At 34.5% G+C, this 23,362-nt stretch overlaps 1 protein-coding gene across 1 annotated transcript in view; it reads right to left on the bottom strand.

Annotated features, from left to right (window-relative positions):
- LOC148956437 (uncharacterized) overlaps nucleotides 1-23,362 on the bottom strand; it is a 570,204-nt gene that overhangs the window by 532,486 nt on the left and 14,356 nt on the right. Inside the window, 1 exon segment of the mRNA XM_089090886.1 lies at nucleotides 19,520-19,799. Coding sequence (XP_088947012.1) covers nucleotides 19,520-19,799 — 280 coding nt within the window.

Below are 23,362 nucleotides of genomic sequence, written 5' to 3'. Positions count from 1 at the left end.
AGGATAGAACCTTCCCTTTGCTATAGGATGGAAGAATCATTCTATTATATAAACCTATTTTGTTTATAAAGTATAGTGTTTTGCGCCACCTGTCCTCATCATACTCATACATATTGTAGTTTATATACCAGTGGTAACAAGAGACTTCTTGATGATCTGTAGTCAACAGTAGAAACGCACATTCAAAAATCACTCCACACGCCGATTTCTTCAAGCCAATGTATTCGCAATCAAAAACGCCATACATCCTTGAAGTTATATCGATAGAATGGATATTCAAACTGTATGAAGTTCCAAATTGAAACTACATTTTATATTAAAGAAACTGAATATATTAACACCTAAACAAGACACACTGATTTATATTTAATAAAAATTATTTTTATTATTAAGACCTCAGAATATTTATCTTCACGAATGACAAGTAACAATTTTCCTTAAATTAGAATATTAGATAGATATCACATGTAAACGAGAAACTGCCGGTGATTTAGACGTAATTTCCTCACACCTAGAAGAGACTCGCATCTCATTAGTCCAAATATACATGCTAATTCGATTTCATATCGTGATATATTTTTTACATGTCAATTGCTAAAGAACTTTATTCATCTCAAACATAGAAATCAGACCTAGGTTTTTTAGATTTTCGTGGGTGTTTGTTTTCTGGAGTTTATTAATTGAGAAGTTAACTTTAATATTTCGTGGTTTTGACGTGCCTGAAATCATGATTCGCCCCCTAGTCAATACCTCGTTCTTTATGCTAAAGTGTTTTTAGTACTTTCAAAAGAGCTATTTGTTCTAATTAAACGGTTTCTGTGATTCAGGGGTCATTCTTAAAGAATTCTAGCAAACATCGGGGGTGGGGAACGCCACGGGGGGGCCGCTGCGGTGGGGTGGAGGGGGGGGGCATTAAATAGTGGAATTTGTGAGGAAATTGCTCTGCCTTGCACACACACTGACACATTGTTACTTACTTACAATTTTTTCATAATTTCTTGAATGAAATCTGAATGCATTTAAGGTATAGTATGAATGGCTTGCAAAAACACGAAAGTACTACAACTAGCAACAACTCACTGCACTACAAAACCATCTGAAGTAGTCACGGCTATGTTTTATCAAGAAAATATCTGAATGCATTGAACGTCTAGCATGAATGGCTTGCAAAAAACACGAAAGTACTACTACTAGTAACAACTCACTGCACCACAAAACCATCTGATGTAGTCACGGCTATTTTTTATCAAGGAAATACCTGAATGCATTTAAGCTATAGTATGAATGGCTTGCAAAAAAAACACGAAAATTATACTACTAGTAACAATTCACTGCACCACAAAACCATCTGAGGTATTTAATAGTAATTTCTGGTTGTTTTGAGTTTGATTTTTTGTAGATTTCTATTTCTTCGGATCTTAAGTTTAATGTCCTTTACTTTTCTTTAGAAAAGTTCTTTTTCGGAAAGTTTTTTTAATTAATTTCTGTTCGTTTTTTATTACCAAAGTTTAAGGTTTTTCAAAATTCCATATTTCAATTTTTTATTCCAAAATAAACTAATAGTTTTTGTAAGAACTAATAAATCAAACTGAATATTGGATATATAATTATATAAATTGATCAAGGCTCACAAGGTCAAGAGTTGTTTCACCCAGGCAGGATTTAAAGCTTTGACGCCTCTAGGCCCGAGCGTTTTTGCCGCTCCGTTTTCGCAAGGTTTTCAGGGAAATCCCGAAAACTTTGGGAATAGTGAAAGCCGCAGGGCCTAGTGGGCCTATTTGTAAATCCTGGTCTGATTTCACTGGAATTTTTATTTTATTTTCATTGTTGTAATAAGAACAAAGGTAAATATTTGTAATAAAATTCCTTTTAGTAAAGCGCCAAATACGCAGTGGGCCTTATACTTTTATCGTTAGAGAAACGGGCAAATACTTCCCCCACGGCTGTGAGGGATAGGGCGTCCCTAGGGGGATGGTTATTACACTTTTGAACTAGCTACAGCAAAATGATTTTTTTTTTTTCAATGTTTTCGGAAACTCGCTAAGGTTAAAAGTGCATAGGGCTAAAGAATCACAAAACCATCTGATGTAGTCACGGCTATTTTTTTATCAAGGAAATATCTGAATGCATTTAAGGTATAGTATATGAATGGCTTGCAAAAAAAAAAAAAAACACGAAAATTCTACTACTAGTAACAATTCACTGCACCACAAAACCATCTGAGGTATTTAATAGTAATTTCTGGTTGTTTTGAGTTTGATTTTTTGTAGATTTCTATTTCTTCGGATCTTAAGTTTAATGTCCTTTACTTTTCTTTAGAAAACTTCTTTTTCGAAAGTTTTTTTTAATTTATTTCTGTTCGTTTTTGATAAAGATTCAAGTTTTCAAAATTCTCTATTTCAAAATTTTTTTTATTCCAAAATAAATTAATAGTTGTGGTAGGAACTAATAAAATAGACTGAATATTGGATACAAAATGATATTAATTGCTGAAAGCTCACAAGCTCAAGAATTGTTTCACCAAGGCCGGATTTAAAGCTTCGACGCCTCTAGGCCCAAGCGTTTTTGCCGCTCCGTTTTTGCAAGGTTTTCAGGGAAATCCCCAAAACTTCGGGAATAGTGAAAGCCGCAGGGCCTAGTGGACCTATTGGTAAATCCTGGTCTGGTTTCACTGCAATTTTCATGTTATTTTCATTATTGTAATAAGAACAAAAGAAATTTTGTAATATAATTCCTTTTTGTAAAGCGTCAAATACGCTGTAGGCCTTATACTTTTATCGTTAGAGGAACGGGCAAATCCTTCCCCCACGGCTGTGAGGGATAGGGCATCCCTAGGGGGATGGTTATTAGACTTTTGAACTAGCTTCAGCAAAATGATTTTTTTTTTTATTTCAATGTTATTCGGAAACTCGCTAAGGTTAAAAGTGCATAGGGCTAAAGGATTAGGGGATTTTTTAAGGGAAGCAGGAGTTTTTTTTTTTTTTTTAATTCTGTTTTTTTGTCAAAATTTTATTTTTTTTAAAAATTTTTAAATGTTTTCGGAAACTGGCTAAGGTTAAAAGTGCACAGGGCTAAAGGATTAGGTGATTTTTTAAGGGGAGCAGGAGTTTTTTCGTTTTTATTTCGTTTTATGTACTCAAAATTCTATTTTTTTTAACATATTTCAGTGTTTTCGGAAACTCGCTAAGGTTAAAAGTGCACAGGGCTAAAAGATTAGGTGATTTTTTAAGGGAAGCAGGAGTTGTTTTTGTTTTTAATTCTGTTTTTAGCCGTGACTACCTCAGATTGTTTTATGGTGCAGTGAGTTGTTACTAGTAGTAGTACTTTAGTGTTTTTTTCAAGCCATTCATAATATACCTTCAATGCATTCATATATTTTCTTGATAAAACATAGCCGTGACTACCTCAGATGGTTTTGTGGTGCAGTGAGTTGTTACTAGTAGTAGTACTTTCGTGTTTTTTGCAAGCCATTCATACTAGACCTTAAATGCATTCTGATATTTTCTTGATAAAACATAGCCGTAACTACTTCAGATGGTTTTGTAGTGCAGTAAGTTGTTACTAGTAGTAGTATTTTCGTGTTTTTTTGCAAGCCATTCATACTATACCTTAAATGCATTCTGATATTTTCTTTATAAAACATCGCCTTTACTGCCTCAGATTTTTTTGTTGCTCATCGTTTTTTTACTAGTTTTAGTACTTTCGTTTTTTTTGCAACCAAGTCATGCTATAACCTAAATGTAATCAGAAGTTTCCTTGATAAAACTTATCCCTGACTATATCAGAGGGTTTTGTAGTGCAGTTAGTTGTTACTAGTAGTAGTATTTTCATGTTTTTTACAAGTCATTCATACTAGACCTTAAATTCATTCAGATATTTTCTTGATAAAACATAGCCGTGACTACCTCAGATGGTTTTGTGGTGCAGTGAGTTGTTACTAGTAGTAGTACTTTCGTGTTTTTTGCAATACATTCATCCTATACCTTAAGAGTATTCAGAAGTTTCCTTGATAAAACATAGCCGTGACTACCTCAGATGGTTTTGTGGTGCAGTGAGTTGTTACTAGTAGTAGTACTTTCATGTTTTTTTTGCAAGCCATTCATACTATACCTTAAATGCATTCAAATATTTTCTTGATAAAACATAGCCGTGACTACTTCAGATGGTTTTGTAGTGCAATGAGTTGGTACTAGTAGTAGTACTTTCGTGTTTTTTTGCAAGCCATTCATACTATACCTTAAATGCATTCAGATATTTCCTCGATAAAAAATAGCCTTGACAACCTCAGATGGTTTTGTGGTGCAGGGAATTGTTACAAGTAGTAGAATTTCCGTGTTTTATTTTTTTGCAAGCCATTCATACTATAGATTAAATTCATTCAGGTATTTCCTCGATAAAAAATAGCCGTGGCTACATCAGATGATTTTATGGTGCAGTTATTTGTTACTAGCAGTAGTACTTTCGTGCTTTTTGCAAGCCATTCAAAATATACGTTAAATGCATTCAGATATTTTCAGGATAAAACATAGCCGTGACTACTTCAGATGGTTTTGTAGTGCAGTGAGTTGTTAAAAGTAGTAGTACTTTCATGTTTTTTGCAGGCCATTCATACGTGCGCGCACGTAACCTCATCTAAATTAACCTTAAAAAATGAGATAAAGCTATGTCGACTTTGCATATTTTATTCTACTTACAATTTTTTCATAATTTCTTGAATGAAATCTGAATGCATTTAAGGTATAGTATGAATGGCCTGCAAAAAACATGAAAGTACTACTACTAGTAACAACTCACTGCACTACAAAACCATCTGATGTAGTCACGGCTATGTTTTATCAAGGAAATATCTGTATGCATTTAAGGTCTAGTTTGAATGGCTTGCAAAAAACACGAAAGTAATACTACTAGTAACAACTCACTGCACAACAAAACCATCTGATGAAGTCACGGCTATTTTTTATCAAGGAAATATCAGAATGCATTTAGGGTATAGTATGAATGGCTTGCAAAAAAAAACACGGAAATTCTACTACTAGTAGCAATTCACTGCACCACAAAACCATCTGAGGTAGTCAAGGCTATTTTTTATCAAGGAAATATATGAATGCATTTAAGGTATAGTATTAAGGTAAGGTATAGTTACTAGTAGTAGAATTTTCGTGTGTTTTTTTGCAAGCCGTTCATACTATATCTTAAATGCATTCAGATATTTCCTTGATAAAAAAAAGCCGTGACTACATCAGATGGTTTTGTGGTGCAGTGAGTTGTTACTAGTAGTAGTACTTTCGTGTATTTTGCAAGCCATTCATACTAGACGTTAAATGCATTCAGATATTTTCTTGATAAAACATAGCCGTCACTACTTCAGATAGTTTTGTAGTGCAGTGAGTTGTTACTAGTAGTAGTACTTTCGTGTTTTTGCAAGCCATTCATACTATACCTTAAATGCATTCAGATTTCATTCAAGAAATTATGAAAAAATTGTAAGTAAGTAACAATGTGACTGTTTGTGTGCAAGGCAGAGCAATTTCCTCACAAATTCCACTATTTAATGCCCCCCTCCACCCCACCGCAGCGGCCCACCCGCGGCGTTCCCCACCCCCGATGTTTGTTAGAATTCTTTAAGAATTACCCCAGAATCACAGAAACCGTTTAATTAGAATAAATAGCTCTTTTGAAAGTACTAAAAACACTTTAGCATAAAGAACGAGGTATTGACTAGGGGGCGAATCATGATTTCAGGCACGTCAAAACCACAAAATATTAAAGTTAACTTCTCAATTAATAAACTCCAGGAAACAAACACCCACGAAAATCTATAAAACCTAGGTCTGATTTCTATGTTTGAGATGAATAAAGTTCTTTAGCAATTGACATGTAAAGAATATGTCACGACATGAAATTGAATTAGCGTGTACATTTGGACTAATGAGATGCGAGTCTCAGCTAGGTGTGGAAAAATTACGTCTAAATCACCGGCAGTTTCTCGTTCACATGTGAAGTCTATCTAATATTCTAATTTAAGGAAAATTGTTACTTGTCATTTGTGAAGATAAATATTCTGAGGTCTTAATAATAAAAATAATTTTTATTAAATATAAATCAGTGTGTCTTGTTTAGGTGTTAATATATTCAGTTTCTTTAATATAAAATGTAGTTTCAATTTGGAACTTCATACAGTTTGAATATCCATTCTATCGATATAACTTCAAGGATGTATGGTGTTTTCGATTGCGAATACATTGGCTTGAAGAAATCGGCGTGTGGAGTGATTTTTGAATGTGCGTTTCTACTGTTGACTACAGATCATCAAGAAGTCTCTTGTTACCACTGGTATATAAACTACAATATGTATGACTACAATGAAGAAAGGTGGCGCAATACACTATACTTTATAAACAAAATAGGTTTATATAATAGAATGATTCTTCCATCCTATAACAAAGGGAAGGATTTATCCTACGTACAAGAGGATGTTAGAGAGATATGCTGGGTTTTTTTTGGCGTAACAGCACTGTACACAAAAGGGAATGTGCCCACTGATAAACTTTTAATCGACAAATGCAAATCAGATATACCATTATTCAACTTGGAAGATTTTAATTGTGAGATATTTCCGAGTAAAATACACAACCCAGAGGACGAGGTTCGATTTTTTAGCAAATGGGTACCAATAGATATTCCTTCTCGGAATATGTGTGTGAGATTTCCTAGGAAGAAGAAGAACAAAAAAATCCGTGATATAGATTGGAATCACACCGAGTGGACGACAAACAATGATGAATTTTTACAAGTCATCACACCCATGACTACCCAACGGTCTTTTTAAAGACCACCAATTCTATAAACACTTCGTAACCATGGTAATATGAATCTTTTAGGTTCAATATTTGAAGCTAGTTTCAGCAGAAGCTTAGGATAGTAGCGGACACCCTACTGTAGGGACTCATTTGAATGACAATTAAAAGTTCTACTGCCCTGTTTAAGCGACCAAAAGAAAAACTGAAGGGGGCAACTATGCACCATTTAATGATCAATTTTTCCCAAAGTTACACGATCCAAATTTTTAGAAAGCCATTTTGTTCAGCATAGTCGAAATATCTAATAACTATGTCATTGAGGATGACTTAATCTCCCACAGTCTCCTGGGGAAGGGTTGCAAGTTATGAACTTTGCCCATTGTTTACATATAGTTTTCGTTATTGGGAAGTATACAGTTGTTTTCAGGGCGGACTTTTTCTGTTGGGGGTGGGAGTTGGGGGAGGATTTTACGTGGGATTATCTCTCCATGGAGGGATTTTGTGTTGAAAAAGGGGATTGTCCATGAAGGAAAATCCTCACTCTTTACGCTAAAGTTCTTTAGAACTTTCAAGAGATATATCTAAATTTTTTAAAGTTCTCTGTTGAAAGTTATTTAGTACTATCAAAAGAAAGTAAGGAGCGACCCAGCTCAATAGTAACCAAAACTCTAAAAAACGGAATTTTGATACCAAAAGATACAGCAAAAAGAATTAGATTTGTGTGCTGATTTCAAATATATAAGTTGCACCAAGTTTAGTTATACTCGTCAAAAGTTAGGCGCCTGAGAAAATTTGCCACATTTTCGAAAAAAGTGGGAAATACCCTCTAAAAGTCGTAAGACTTTAATAAAAAATCACACTATCAGATTTAACATATCAGAGAACCCTACTGCAGAAGTTTCAAGCTCCTATCTGCAAAAATGTAGAATTTTTTATTTTTTTTGCCAGAAGAACGATCACGGATGCGTGTTTATTTTATTTTTTTCCCAGGGGTGATTGTATCGATCCAGTAGTCAAATGTGAGAGGATACTCACTCTCTTTGAAAAGGTGTATACGTCTCGTAGAAATGTTTACCTATAGGACAGGTAGAAATGTCTTCCTATAGGACCGGTAGAAATGTTTAACTATAGGACCGGTAGAAATGTCTTCCTATAGGACCGGTATAAATGTCTTCCTACAGGATCGGTAGAATTTTCTTCCTATAGGACCGGCAGAAATGTCTTCTTATAGGACAGGTAGAAATATCTTCCTATAGGACCGGTAGAAATGTCTTCCTATAGGACCGCTAGAAATGTTTACCTATAGGACCTGTAGAAATATCTTCCTATAGGACCGGTAGAAATGTCTTCCTATAGGACCGGTAGAAATGTCTTCCTATAGGACCGATAGAAATGTCTTCCTATAGGATCGGTAGAAATGTCTTCCTATAGGACCGTTAGAAACATCTTCCTATAGGACCGGTAGAAATGTCTTCCTATAGGACCGGTAGAAATGTCTTCCTATAGGACCGGTAGAAATATCTTCCTATAAACGTTAGACCCTATTTTAAATTGACAATACTGTTCAGATATCACTTGTGTATTATACAGACCACATCGGAGAGGTAAAGCTAGGTCAACTCACAATGTCATTCTATCGTCGTTAGCCATTTTCATAGACTGATGTTGTTTCAAATTTATAACAAATTACCTGAGTTAACAACTCCTTCGGGGTTACCTTAACTGTTAGTCAGTTTAATCCTTTTTTTTTCTCCACCTTCATACAATCCAATCACTAATAGAATCATTCACACTCCTATTATTCAAAACATTAATTAATATCGTTCATAGTGTCCAATTTGCGAATTCCTTATCCCTTTTTGCAAAAATGTCAATCAAAACAATTCCTAAATACGCAATTTGACAATCTCTAGTTTCGATTTAAAAAAACAAAACAAAAACAAACAAAAAAGTAAACTGTAATACTCACTCTCTTTGAAAAACCGAACCAGACTATACCCACCAAACCAGACTATACCCATCAAACCAGACTATGCCCACCAGAAACCTGTCTGATTGACCTAATTGCTATATGGCTGTTAGAAGTTCTGAATCTCTTTATATATATATATATATATATATATATATATATATATATATATATATATATATATATATATATATATATATATATATATATATATATATATATATATATATATATATATATATATATCACAGTTTATATAATTATCCAATATGATCTTTCCCTATCTCACCCATTATAAAAACCAGGACCGAGGTGCGAGTGCTACAGAAAACGTTTTTGCAGATATAAACATAAGCGGCATTAGATCTTTTCACGGGTAGACAAAGAATAATCACCTACGGAACAAGTACTGACAAAACCACTTGGCCGGCTCAACCAATAGGTTCCTTCACATTGAATTTTGGCTTTCCGTTCTCCCCTTCACACTGAACTCCGTAAGCCTTCCGTAAGGCTCATAACCCTCCGTAAGACCTTACGTTAACGTATCCGTAAGTCAAAACGCAATGCTAGAGCTCTGACGGAAGAAGTTCAAAATATTTCAACTTCTTACGTTTACGTTTGAGCAAAGTATAAACACATACAACAAGTACTGACAAAACCTATCCTCTCCACCCAAAAAAAGTAACCCTTTGTCCGCGTCTCCGGAGACGATTCCATATCTATGCGAACCTGGGGGATAAATGCACAAGTTCCGTAGGTGATTATACTTGTTCCGTAAAAGCTGTATTAAATTTAACTTATTGGCTCGGAGCGATTAAGTAGTACAGCATTTTTCCTCTAGAGGCGCTGAGGTACGCGGGGTCACTTTTGAAGAGTTTTGTCAGTACTTGTTGTATGTGTTTATACTTTGCGTTTGAGCAAAATGGAACTTAGATGAAAAACTATATGAGTTATTAGAAGCTAGAAAAGGTTATATAGCTCAAAGGACCCTGTTTTCAAGGACAAGCAATTTAAATTAAATTCTTTGGAAAGTCCGAGCCAACTTTTTCATCAGCAGGAAAGAAAGTACTAAGTATAGACTGTCTTGATTTGTGGGCCTAGGCTAGGATAGGCTATACTTTGATAAATATTGCTAGTTTTTTTCAATTCTTTTTGGTTTTGAGTTTAAAATAAAACCTTTTGTGGTACAGTTAATCATTTAAATGATATTTAGGAGATTATTTTTGTAACTTAACTCAGGATTTAAAATGTTCTTTATGAGGTTGAAGCAAGAAAAAACTTAGATTAGGATCTAACCTACTTTGGTACATTTAAATTGATAGTTTGATCTAGTTTCTCAACATCCTCTCAAATGAAAAAGATTTAGGATCATTGAGAAAAAATAAAGACTTTAAGTTAATTTCTTTGGCAATGTAGAAGTTTTATATAGGCTATCTTAGGGATATATCCAGGAACATTAGGGAAGATAAGGTGCACTGTCAGAAACACATGTGATACAGGAAAAGAGCATAAAATAAGGAATCTAATGGTATTCTTTTAAGTTTATTAAGCCATTTTCTACTACAAAGCTGCTGATCTGTAATGCTACCTTGCATTGTACTGCCATTCGCCATGATTGGGTTCACTATGGGCTATTTAAGGCTATTTGTTTTTTCTCAAAATGATAAAATTGAACAATATTACCTAAGTTTTGATTGGAAATAAGTACAAAAATGTTACAAGCATCAATCATCTGCAAAGTTTTGTTTTAAACATAGGCAATAGGCTATATATTTTAAATTATTTTTTTACACCAAAACTTTATTAACATTTCCAACATGTGAAGATTACATTTATGGAATTCACAACAGACAGCATATTCACAGTAGGCTACAGCAATATTTCCTGTGGTGTTGAAATATATTTGTATGGATTTATTAACACAGAAAGATATATCAACTACCAAACATTACTAAGAATTTAAATGAAGGATAAAACCATTTAGTAAAAAGATTTGAATGACATAGTTAGAAATAATATTTAGTGATTAGACCTATGTAATGTGTGATCTTTAAGAACTTTGTCAGAAACAAAGGAAAATGTCATAGGAAAACATGAACTTTGAAAAAAAGAAAAAAAAAGAGAATAGTAAATACAATGTCATCATTTCCCCAAACACCTGTGTGTGGATATTGTCTTCAAGTAAAAGTTGATTTTGACTAACTTTTGTTGCACCCAAAGCAACCTTAAAATTAGATACAAACACAACAAATTGTATTGTATTTTAAAGCTTCAAATCAGGACACTGAATATGCATGTTTTTTTGGCCCATCACCAACATGTTTTAAGTGACACTTAACTTTGATAAGCAAATGGAAATACAGTAGAGACTATTGAGTATTTATGCATTGAAGTATTATAGTAGTAAAGAAATGAAATTAATTCAGTTAGTACCCTAACAAATTTTTAATAATTGGGTGTAGGCAAAGTATATTGTTTCAATAAATTTGATTTAAGGCACAATAAATTTTACTTCTTTTCTAAGTGATCCTTGACTTTCTGTGGTCCAAAAATTCTTTTTTTGTTGCCCCATAGAATTAATAGGCTATGGAGTTCTTGCTATTGAGGAGAAAAATTAACTAAATCTCCACAATATATTTTATGAATTAGCTGTAATAAAAATTGGGCTATAAAATGAGTATGTTTAAAGTTTAAAAATTGAAAAATTTAGTAATCATTGTGGTTTTTTTCTAGTTAATGAGCTTATGAAAAGATGGGGGAGCTTGAGAACCTGAGAGACCACTATGTCCACCTAAAGAAAAAAGGGAGATCTACAAGTGAATCTGGTGCTAGTATAAGCTTAAAGTCAGAAGACCAAAAGCTTGTACAAAGAATGAACTTACTTTCTGAGCATATTATTGAAAGGAACCGTGAGACAACAGGGGATACTGATCAAGATGAGAATATATCAGTGTAAATTTATTCAGAGTGTGCAGGGTGTGTCTCTAGTGAGAATCCCTTGAACTATACAACAAGTATTGATGTTTCACATGCTGCAGTTAGTAGCCAACAATATAACTATGCTGAAGTGAATGATGCTGATTTTATTACCCTTAGTGAAGAAATTCTCATTAACAATCAAACAGATATCCAAAGTTCCCAAGCTTCTAGTAGGCAACAAATATATGCATCAACAACCAAAAATCAAACTCATAATAGAACAAAGACAGGGTCTAGAGATCAATTAGACCTGCAGGAACAGCAAGCAATTGACAAAAAAAAACAGCGATGACCAGCATGATCTGGAGTGGTACTTTCTACAATCACTGTTATCTCACCTGAATAAAGAACCGGATGACTCAAAATTAGAGTTGCAGATGGAGATCATGAAGGCAGTTAAAAAAATACTTTAATCATTCAATGTATTTTTAGTTTTATAGACGAACTTAATAAAGCTTTTTTTCTCTCTTTAAGGTAAGCATTAAATTACATGAAAAAAATGTCTAGTAGGTCTAAAAATAATAAATATTCCAGCAATATGAATAATGAACAATAATAGCACTAGTACCAGAATAAAAACATGATATAAGAAAATACTTTTGACATTTCTATGGCTTTGTTTTGAAATGTAGTAACTGGTTTTAGATTTCTTTGAAAAAAATCTAATAGCTATAATTAGGTGTCTTAATTCTATGGGATATGGTGAAAAACAATGTAAAGAGACGCTTTTTAACATAAAGTTATTAAAAATGTGTAAGAAGACATGCCTGCCATGAAACTGAAACTAAAGAAAAAAATAAACAGATTTAGAGAAATTTGGAAACTGCCATGCAGTGTCCTTTCCCTTTGCCAGTGTTCACTTGCAGAAGTTTAACGTTGGACTGGGATAACCACAGGGATGACTAAAGAGCAAACAACAGCCCATACTAACTAAAAGTAAAAAACACGTTAAGAAAAAAAATACTGCCTAGTGAAAAAAATGCCATCTGACACTGATTCAGGAATGATAACTATTATTTTGGTTGTTCTTAAAAGTAAGAGTTACTTTCGAAAAGACATTTATGGTGATTAAAAAAAAATCCTGAAGCCCCTCTAAAATGGCATCAGACCAAAATGAAGTGTACCGTTGGAATCCATAGGGTCAAAAACCTAGAATAAGGAAATTACAGCCCCCTTCCTTGCACAACAAGGAAAACCACTTTTTTGCATGGGTAGCGCTGAAAATTGACGTTGCAGTGTGAAGGGAAGACTTTCGATGTGAAGGAACATAAACGTAAGACCCGTAACATGAAACGTAACAACCTTAGGACTAAACGTAACGTAAAGTCTTACGTTTTCAATGTGAAGGAACCTAATAAGTGGACAATAAGTGCAAAAATAAGTGGGAGGAGCTTTTTGTTCGCACCGAGAATGAAGAGCCAGAAATCATCTGTGGTAAACTTACTGGTATATTATATAAACTGTGATATATATATATATAAAGAAATTAAAACACAAAGTTCCTTCCGCCTAAAGTAGCAGGGATTGAATGCATTATTGATTTATTTATAATTCGTTTTGTAAATCCCTTTCCGATCTCCGTGAGTCAATGTTTTCCTTGGTTGTTTTTTATTCTTCTATCTTTCTTCTTCCTTTCCTTCTTTGTTCCTCTCTGTGTGCTCCGTGAGAGTTATTGAAGTGCATTTTTTTTCTTTATCATAGGCAGCGCGCTAGCACTGCTAAGTAAAGAACGATGTGGACACAATGTGTTTTTTTTTTCTCTCCATACCCGGGCACTTCATATCTAAGGAGTTGTCGCATAAACTTCGAAAAGGGCTCATTCGATTGGAAATTGGAGTGGCTAGTGCCCTTTTTAATAGTCGAAAGTGATTGGAGGGCAACTAGCCCCCCCCCCATACGCCCATCATTCCCCCACATACATCCAATCAAAATTTTGAGAGAGCCATTTGGTTCAGCGTAGTTGATTGCCCGATAGAAAATATATTTTTTAAGAGGACACTCCCCCACAACCCTCAGGGCAAGGGTTTTAAGTTATGCCCTGGGGCATATAAGGTTTTTTATAGAAGGCGTTGTCGTAGAAACTTCAAAAAAGGCTCATTCGATTGGAAATTAAACGCTAGTGCCCTTTTTAATAGTCGAAAGTGATTGGAGGGCAACTAGCCCCCCCCCACGCCCATCATTCCCCCAAACACATCCAATCAAAATTTTTAGATAGCCATTTTGTTCAGCGTAGTTGATTTCCAGATTGAAAATATGTTTACCCTCGGGGCAAGGGTTCTAAGCTATGCCCTGGGGGCATATAAGGTTTTTATAGAAGGCGTTGTCATAGAAACCCTCACATGACAACCACCCTCACAGCCCTTAGGGTGAGAGTTGTAATATATGCCCTGAGGGCATATAAGGTGTTTATAGGAAGTGTTGTCGCAGAAACTCAAAAAGGGCTCCTTCTATTGGAAATCGAAAGGCTTAGTGCCCTTTTTAATTGTCAAAAGTGATTGGAAGGATTGAATTTTTTATAGTAAAGATCGATGTGGGTGTAATGTATTTTTTTTTTTTGTTGTTGTTGTTGTTTAGACCAGGGCACTTTGTATCGAAGGAGTTGTCGTAGGAACTTCGGAAAGGGCTCGTTCGATTGAAAATAGAAAGGGTTGATGCCCTTTTTAATAGTCGAAAGTGATTGCAGGAAAAATAATCCCCCTCCCACGCCCACCCTCCAATTTGACTTTATGTTTAAAAACTAAATGTTGCCTTAAGATTAAATCAAAATGCACTGTGTTAATGCTAATTCCCAATAAGGCATCTCAGCAGTATCCAAAGAACGACAGAGGGTTTTATGTTCAAACTTTTGGGGCTGCTTCTGCTCTTAAAATTTGAACAAATCAAAATAGCGTAAGTGTATCCAAGCAATCAAAGAAAGTTTAACAGATTTTTTTGCGAATGGTATCAAGTTTTCCATTTCAGGTCAACTAGACGAGGTATGAAACTAAATTAAACACTTATATTTGTGTCCAGATTTTTAAGAGGGTGTATGTTGTTAAAAATGGCTGAAAATTTTTCTCCAGCATACAAATACCAGGCCAAACTAAAAATCTTTTAAAAAACTAAAAGATTTAGTGTTATTTTCTTTTTCTCTGAAAAGACTATGTCAATATAAAACGAACAGAAATTAATTAAAAAAATTTCTTCCACAAATAAGTTTTTCAAAGAAAAGTAAGAAACTCCGTTACTTTTAAGTAAGGAACAAAAAATGAGTAAAAATAAAATCAAATAATCTACCAAGCGTGAAACTACCACAAATCAGCATCGATAAATAAATGAAACCCAAAAAGAACGGAAATTACAATAAATAACCGAGTCAAACTCAAAACGAGCAGAAATTAACATAAATTGGGCTCTAAACCCCTACGCCTTCCCAAGGGCAGAACAAAATTTGCACTTTACTAAAAAAATATAAATGAATGTGCATTGCCAGTTTAATATACATATACTTATATTTAGTAATCAAAATGTTAGTATTATTTGATTTATTAAAGTTATAAAATTAAAAACATTTATATTTTTTTCCAATGAAGTGCAAATTATGTTCTGGCTTTGGGAAGGCATAGGGGGTTTGAGCCCAACTTATGTTAATTTCTGTTCATTTTGAGTTTGACTTGGTTATTTCTTTTAATTTCTGTTCATTTTGGAGTTCATGTATTTATTGATGCTAGATTGTGGTAGGTTTAAGATTAGAAGATTATTAGATTTTATATTAGCGCATTTTTTGTTTAATGGAGTTCTTCACTTTTCTTTGAAAAACTTATTTTGTGGGAAAAGTTTTTTTTAATTAATTATTAAAGGAGACTTACGAGTTGCCTATCTGTCCCCTTTGTACTAATTTTGTGTATAGCGTTTTTGGTTAATGAAGTCAAGTCGATCAAGTAGAAATTTTGGAAGAGGCTCATGTAATTGGAAATTGAAAGTTTATGAGCCCTTTCTAATATTCCAATGTGATTGAAGGGTTACCAGCCCCCAGGCCCTTTTTTCCCTATACACATCAGATCAAAATTTTAAGATGACCATTTTGTTTGAAATAGTTGAAAGGTCAAATAACAATGCATCTGAGGTTGAACCCTCCCCAGCTTCCGGAGCAAGGGCTACAATTTGTGCAAGCTGCCCATTGTTAACATACAAGGTTTTTAATTGGAAAAAGAGGGCATGTTTGATCCTAGGTCTCCAAAAAGGCTTAGGATATTAAGGTGAAACTTCAAGGAAATGTTGAGACGGATGTTGAACATACTTACGTGCTTGATGGTTGTGAAAAAGGGAATATCAGCAATATCTAAAGAACGACTGAGGCTATTAAGATGAAATTTTCAAGGTATGTTGAGGAGATGTTGAAGAGAGAATGGAGGCCAGTCATCCCCCCTCCCCTCCTCTTTTTAGGTGTCACCTCTAATCAAAGCGGATCAAAATTTTGGAATTGTCATTTTGTTCAAACTGTTAAAAGGTGCAATATTTATACTTTCAGGGATGCCATCCCCCCCCCCCTCAAGCCGCAAGGCAAGGTCTGAAAATTACACAATTTGTCCATTGTTTTCATGCAGGTATTATCATTAAGAAAAGGGAGAAGATTTGATTCTGAGTGTATTCGAAAAGGTTAAGGGCATTAAGGTGAAAATATGTCGAGGGGCATGTTATACTAAATCAAAAGGCACTATGTGCATCCAGTTTATCAAAAAGGAGGATGTGTAATATTTTACGAACTGCTGAGGGTATTAAGTCGAAACTTTCAGGACATGTTAAGCGGGATGTTGAGAAGGAGCTGGAAGGAGTCCCCCTCCATTCTCTTTTTAGCTGCCTTCCCTCCAAAGATATCTTATCAAAATTTAGGAATAGCCATCTTGTTCAAAATAGTCAAAAACTCAAATAACTTTATCTCCGGGGATGACGTAACCTCCACAGCTCCTGGGTCAAGGTTTGTAAGCTATACAAGTTGTCCATTGTTTATGTACGAGGTTGGTTATTGGGAAAAGGGGGCTTGTTTGATCCTGAGTCTCAAAAAGGCTAAGAATATTAAGGTAGAACTTCTAGAAAATGTTGAGTGGGATATCAAAAAAATCAAAGCACACTATATGCAGGAGGGTTGTCAAAAGAACACAACAGCAATATCTAAGGAACGGCTAAGGGTATTAAGTTGAAACTTAGAAGGCATGGTGAGAGGGAGGTTAAAAAAGGAATGAAGGGCAACCGCTCCCTCCCTTCTCTTGTCCTTTTAGAGGCTCCCCTTAACACTGATAAAGCTCTTAAAAAGCTATTTTATTCAAAATAGCCACAGAGTCTTATAGCTATGCCTCTGTGGATGCTATTCTCTCACAGGCCCAGGGGCAAGGAATGTAAATTATGCAACTTGTTAATTTTTTACATGCGGGATTTATCATTGAGAAAGTGGGGAATGTTTGATCATGGGTGTCTGCGAAAAGGCTAAGGGTACTGAGGCGAAATTTTGGGAAGTGTCGAGGAATATGTTGAGCTAAATTGAAAGAAATTATCTTTATCCAAGTTATCAAACAGGTGTATCTGTACTGTTTTAGGATCGGGTAAGGGTATAACTTTAAAATTTCAGGGCCACTGCTAATACTCCTGCTACTATTGCGGCTGCAAATGGGATTGGTCGTGACTGCGAGTATGACAATTTCCAACTGCGAAAAATTGCAACTGCGACTGCTAATACATCCAACTGTGACTACTTTCAGGGAATTTTAAACTTTGAAACTTCAATATTGAAAAAAAAACAGCACTTCAATGTTTTGATACTTTGATGTTGAAAAAAAAACTTAATGAGAAATGTTGAAAAACATGAAATTTTGGCAATCAAAAATATATAAAATTAATTTAAAAACTTCACAAAAAAGAAGTTTTTCAAAGAAAAGTAAAGAGCCATATTTAACTTACGACGAGCAGAAATAAATTCCTATGATAATTCAAGCTCAAAACGACCAGAAATGACTACTAAAGAATAAAGGAAACCCATAACTAACAGAGGTTAAATAAACAATCATAGCAAACAAAATTACAACAGGTACTAATATAAATCAATAAATAAATCTTCAAACGAGTAAAACTTAAACTGAATACTCAAATAAAACTTAAACGAACAAAAATCACTATAAATAAGAACTTGGCAACTGTCCCTTCTCCCTCCTCTAACTGTAAAAGTCTAAAGCCTGCTGCGCCATTTGCGCTTTGCTGAAAACAATTTATAATACAAATATTTTCTTTTGTTCTTAAAACACTGAAAATAAAATAAAATTACATTGAAATAAAATCCTGAATTGCTCAGCTTTCAGCAATTAACATCATTATATATCAAATATTCATTTTAATCTAATTAGTTAATATTCAGTTTAATCAATTAAGACACATATAGCTTTCAACAATTTGACGATTTTCTAGAAGAAGTTAATAAAGAAGCAATATTATTTAAGATATTCTCGATAATAATGTTTACCGTTTGAGCATCCTCCTACGACAGCTCCTACCATGTCTTCTATATCCACCACTCGAATAAACCTACCACGACCGCCACCAAGAGCAATCTTACAATAACCAATCCTGACCAATCTCACTCCGACTACTGCCGCTACAGGTATTACTACTAATGCTACTATCATGATTACTCCTACCCATGGCTACCATTACCACTACTACTACTACTCATACCACGTATAATAATTAATAACTGAAAACCATAAATTTCAAAAATATGTTCAGTGGAAAGGTAGACCTTCTAAATCCTATTGAGATTAATATCATGTAAGGACTTGTACTTGGTACAAATAGATGGGGAAAAATTGGTGGTTCAGGGCTTTTCAACCAACTTCGCACTAATAGATATGTTACATAACTTTCAACACGTCATTTTTCAAGAATTATTAAAGAAATATTCCAATATCAATAAATACTAACCTAATTTTCAATTGCTGTAGATCAATTGCATCAGAAAGAAAATTTTGTTCAAACACTTCTTTAATTGTTTTTTTCTTTTTATTGTTGTTTTACATATGGAGATTTCAGTCTAGAGTCTCAACCCTTTTTTGTCAAATTTCTTCCTTTTTTTCATTCAAAAATAGTTATCATTCAGGTCGAATTATCAAGCAAGTTTTTTCTTTGCACTGTAAAATATTTTTTCTACAACTTTGTTCCAGGTATTTCACAAACAAACTTTTCTCTAAAAACCAGCTGCTTGAAGAAGAATAAGCAGAAATGTTGCCGCGGCACGAGTTTCATACACATAAATAATTATCCTTTTATCAAGTTCTATATAGTATATTTTACTATCAGTTTTGTCAATTGAAACTGGTATAAAAAAAGAAAGGAAAAGAGGCTCCAAAGAAATTATAATGTGAAATATTTTAGTATTATTAAATGCGCATAATGTAATGTAATTATACGGCATTGGACTTTGTAGTCCCTACCGGCGATGCCGGTCTCCCTTTCATGGCCCTTGGGCCAAGAAGTGCACATCCAGTGCTTACACACACCCTTCCTGTTTATATCCCTAGATTTCTCCAGGTACCCATAAACCTTACGATTAAATGTCAAGCTTTCGTCCTTTTTCTTTTTAGAAGAAGCAAAGACAATAAGGACTTAGTTAACAAATTTTTAGATTGTTCTTACACCCCTTAGGAAAAGCTAGTTTATTTACTGAGTTGTATTGTTGCATGAGTACTTGGTGGAGACAAAAAACTTTATCAACTTACAATAAGTATTAAAGCAAAGAAGTACTTACAGCTGATGGGTCAGGATATTTGTGCAGAAACTGAGCAACATAAGTCATTACAGATTTTTCGTCCGGACGAGGAACATCAACGTCTTCAGCATCAAGAAGACGGGCAATACCAAGATGTGTTTCTGCTGCAATGAAAGCAGACTCGAGACGAGCCTTACTTGAACTGCTATTTAGACCGTTGACATCCACTGTCCCAGGTCTTATGGCATTTACAAGCGCAACAAACGCATTTCCATCTCTCCAACTTGAGCCGAAGTCGCTTACTTGAATTGAGTGATCCCTGCAAGCCAAGAAATAGATTTATTCAAATATTATATGAGATCCTCGAAATATGTACAATCCAACAACTGTCACGAATTCTCCATAAAAATACGAGTTGGTGTCAGCAACTGAAATTGCACCCTCTGTATAATAAAAGCAGAAAGAAAAAATATGATGCAGTCCTGTGGTGGCGAAATGGGTTTGATCTCAGCTTTTTATACGGGACCCAGAGTTCCAACTCAGCTTTAGTGGGCTGACGTAAGGACTTTGTAGTCAAGAAGCGTCGCTAACCAAATACATACATACTTACGACAAAATACAATCTCTCTTGATAATCTTATAAAGTCAAAATCGTTAAGACATATGTAAATTGATATTTTTTTTTTTTTTTTTTTTTTTTTTTTTTTTTTTATAATATTGTGTTTTTTAGTTCAGCAATAGAACATCAGAGTTGCAAGATTTATGTTTTACATCGTTAGCGAAATCTGCAATATAACTCGAACATGTATAATGGGTAAATCTAATGGTTAGACAATTTGAGCAAAATTTCACTATCTATTCTGACATTTTCCCAGTTTACACCTTGACTACTTAGCGTTATTTGTTGTGTTGTTTAGCGACAAATACATATAATGTTCTTTATTTAGGTTTGTACTTATTAACTTTCCATTCCATAGGTTTTTTCAATTAATGCCAACAAGGCAAGAATATCATTCCATAGGCATATTTTTACTTTCCCCTGATGAAAAACTGAAAAAGTTACGCAAATTTTTACGGTGTTTCCCCAAAAAAGAGTCATTATCCATAGTTTGCGTTGAACGTACTGAAACGTATCAAACGGCACATTTCAAATATTTAATATTTTCTACCGAAGCTAAGAATTGGTCCAAATGTGAACTATCCATAGGAAACTAATCTATGAAGAAAGAAGAGAAAAAACTGAAGAGAATAAAATATAAGGGATTTTAAGATGGCTTTAAAAGGAGACGAAAGTATTAATATCTTTAGAATGACCAAGTCCTAGCACCAAAGCCCCAAAGCCATGGCAGAGGGGTCTGGGGATTTGAGCCCCCCCCCCCCAGAAATGTTTGCCCGACACATAAAAAACGTAACAAATATGCATATGAACAAATTTTTGGTGCGGTTTTCAAAAGTTTTTGTACCTCCCCCCCCCCCAACAAAATCCTATATACCGCCCAGCCTAGTACACACGCAAGAGGAATCTGAAATGTCAAGATTTCTACATTACTACCCACCATAAGGCTTGCAATAACAAGCATTATGAAATTTTTGATTAGAAATTAGGGGCTTTTAAATTAAGTCCAAACTAAGTGTGGTTCTAGGTCCGGGCAGGGGGGGGTTGTTGTCCCTTAGTTTTTCTGGCATCTGACATTAAATTCCTTTTATTTTATATTTTTACACTCCTGTATTATACCTCACCCCATCCCAGATTATTAGGCCTAACGCCGCTACTGGTCCACAGTGTGTAAATATTTAAAGACAGGAAATAGTTTATAAACGCGTATCAAGTAATTGACTATTTTACAAACGTTGCAAGAAAAAAAAGAATTTGCAAGCCTTTAAAATAGTCCGTCAACAAAAACAGTTATATTTAAAACAGTTAAAAACAATATACTTTACTATCTCATTTTAGTTGCTGTTTCTACCATAAGGGGAATTTTTGGATTTGTTTCGCAATCCATTCCTATAATGCATAGCTTAAACCGGCTTATTTTGGTTAGGAAGTTACATAATACACGTGACCGGCACAAAACATCAGGAGAAAGAATCATTCAGAAGTTAAATGACATGTGTTTCGTTCGTTCTTGGCAAAGAGGCAATAAAAGCGAGGATAAATAAATACAAAAACTAGTCAATCTACGTGCAAAAACCTTCACTCCCACAAGAATTCATTTTGGAGAATCTATCTACCCACGCAGATTTGAAGTTGTCGCTGCAGAGAATACTTATGATCCACTCAATAGTATTATTACCTGTTAATGCGTGTAATTTTGCTGTATTTCATACATGCACAATAGAGGCGATCAGAGTTTGACCTTTTCCAAATAAAGTGTTTGCTAGCCCTTCCTCAGAATAATTTTCACCCCCCCTCTGAGGTTATTTTCTTCGTTCTAAGAGGCATCACAATGAGGATAATAAAATGCCCTGTTTATAAAGAGCAGAGCTCTTCCCCGAAAATGTGTAATTATCCAAAAAGCGGCAGACTACCTCTTGGCGACCTAAAGGCGGGGGTAAGCTATTCAAACCAAACAACATAAATGAAATTAGATGCAGATTAACAAAGGGAGAAAACTCGACTGAAATAACATATCTTGGAAATTTTGAAGAACTTAAAAATCTGCAATAGTTTTTGTTCGACCCTGATTTCATACTGCACAAGGTTTACTTTTGTCTTTTAGCTCGTAAAATGTGGTACCGCTTTACCCTTATAAGTTAACCTAAGATACAATTAGTTTGCATAAACTAGGTTTATTTTGTGAATATAAGATACTCAAAACATAATCACTTAATACATAAAACTCATAGGTGCATTCTGGAGGAAAGGAAATGGGTTTTCTTTGAAAAAAAAAATGAAGTAAAACTAAGAAACTTTCAAAAATACCTGAGAAGTTCGTAAAAATACATAGAATTCTGGTTAATTAGGATAAAAACACCGAAACATAACTCAATGGGGCAGATGGGGGATATTTTAATATTGAAGATTGTACTCTTTTGAAATCCTTAAGCCCCCTCCCCGTGAAAGACCTTTCATACTACCCATTTATCCTAAATGATTAAACACTATACAAGATAATACCCTTAAAACCCTTACAAGAAAGTATAACCAAAAGAAAAATAGAAAACACAGAAAATCGGGTAAGGGGTGAGGGAAAATTTGTCGCAACAGCATAAAAAGGTGAGTTATCAGTTATGTGAATATTGTAGGGTTGTGTGGTCAATATCTGGAGTGATGGTTGTCCCTAAAGCTCCCTCCTTCGTACCTACTTGAGAGCACAAAGCACAAGCACAAAGCAAAGAGCACAAAGCACAAAACCTACTAAATGTGTCTGAAAAAGGGTCTAAGATTTCAGGTAACAGAGCAAAAAAATCTTCAGGCTATACTGTTAGAAACAGGAGCGTAGTTCAAGCCTTTTTATTATGGGGGGGTGGGGGGGTCTAGAGGGGTTTCAAATGTGAGAAGTAAAGGACATGGGATATCCTTGAGGGACAATGGGTGTTGGAACATTTATGAAAAACAGGAGGCTAAAAGTGTTTTCAAGATGTCTGAAAACTTGTTTTGGGAAATTATTTTGTAGTGGATTCTGAAAACCTGATGAAAAAAATAAAGGGGGCATGGGCCTACCCTAAGTCTGCAATAGCACGTTTTTAGTCAAGCGGTGGAGAAGAAAATTTACCGTTTAGCAAAGACACCACTTGGTTAAATTCAAAACATTACACAATACATAATAAATAGTAAACATACATCAAACAAACATAAAATTAAGTACCTGCAAGACTTTTATTATGACTAAATTTAAAAAAAAACAAGTTTTTTTAACTGAAAGTAAGGAGCAACGTCAA

The sequence above is a fragment of the Artemia sp. Qi Xiang Cuo genome, chromosome 1, assembly GCF_049724085.1.
Source record: "Artemia sp. Qi Xiang Cuo chromosome 1, ASM4972408v1, whole genome shotgun sequence".
NCBI classification, from domain to species: Eukaryota; Metazoa; Arthropoda; class Branchiopoda; order Anostraca; family Artemiidae; genus Artemia; species Artemia sp. Qi Xiang Cuo.
The sequence above is the reverse complement of the archived record's forward strand: the minus strand, read 5'-3'. Positions and strand labels throughout refer to the sequence as shown.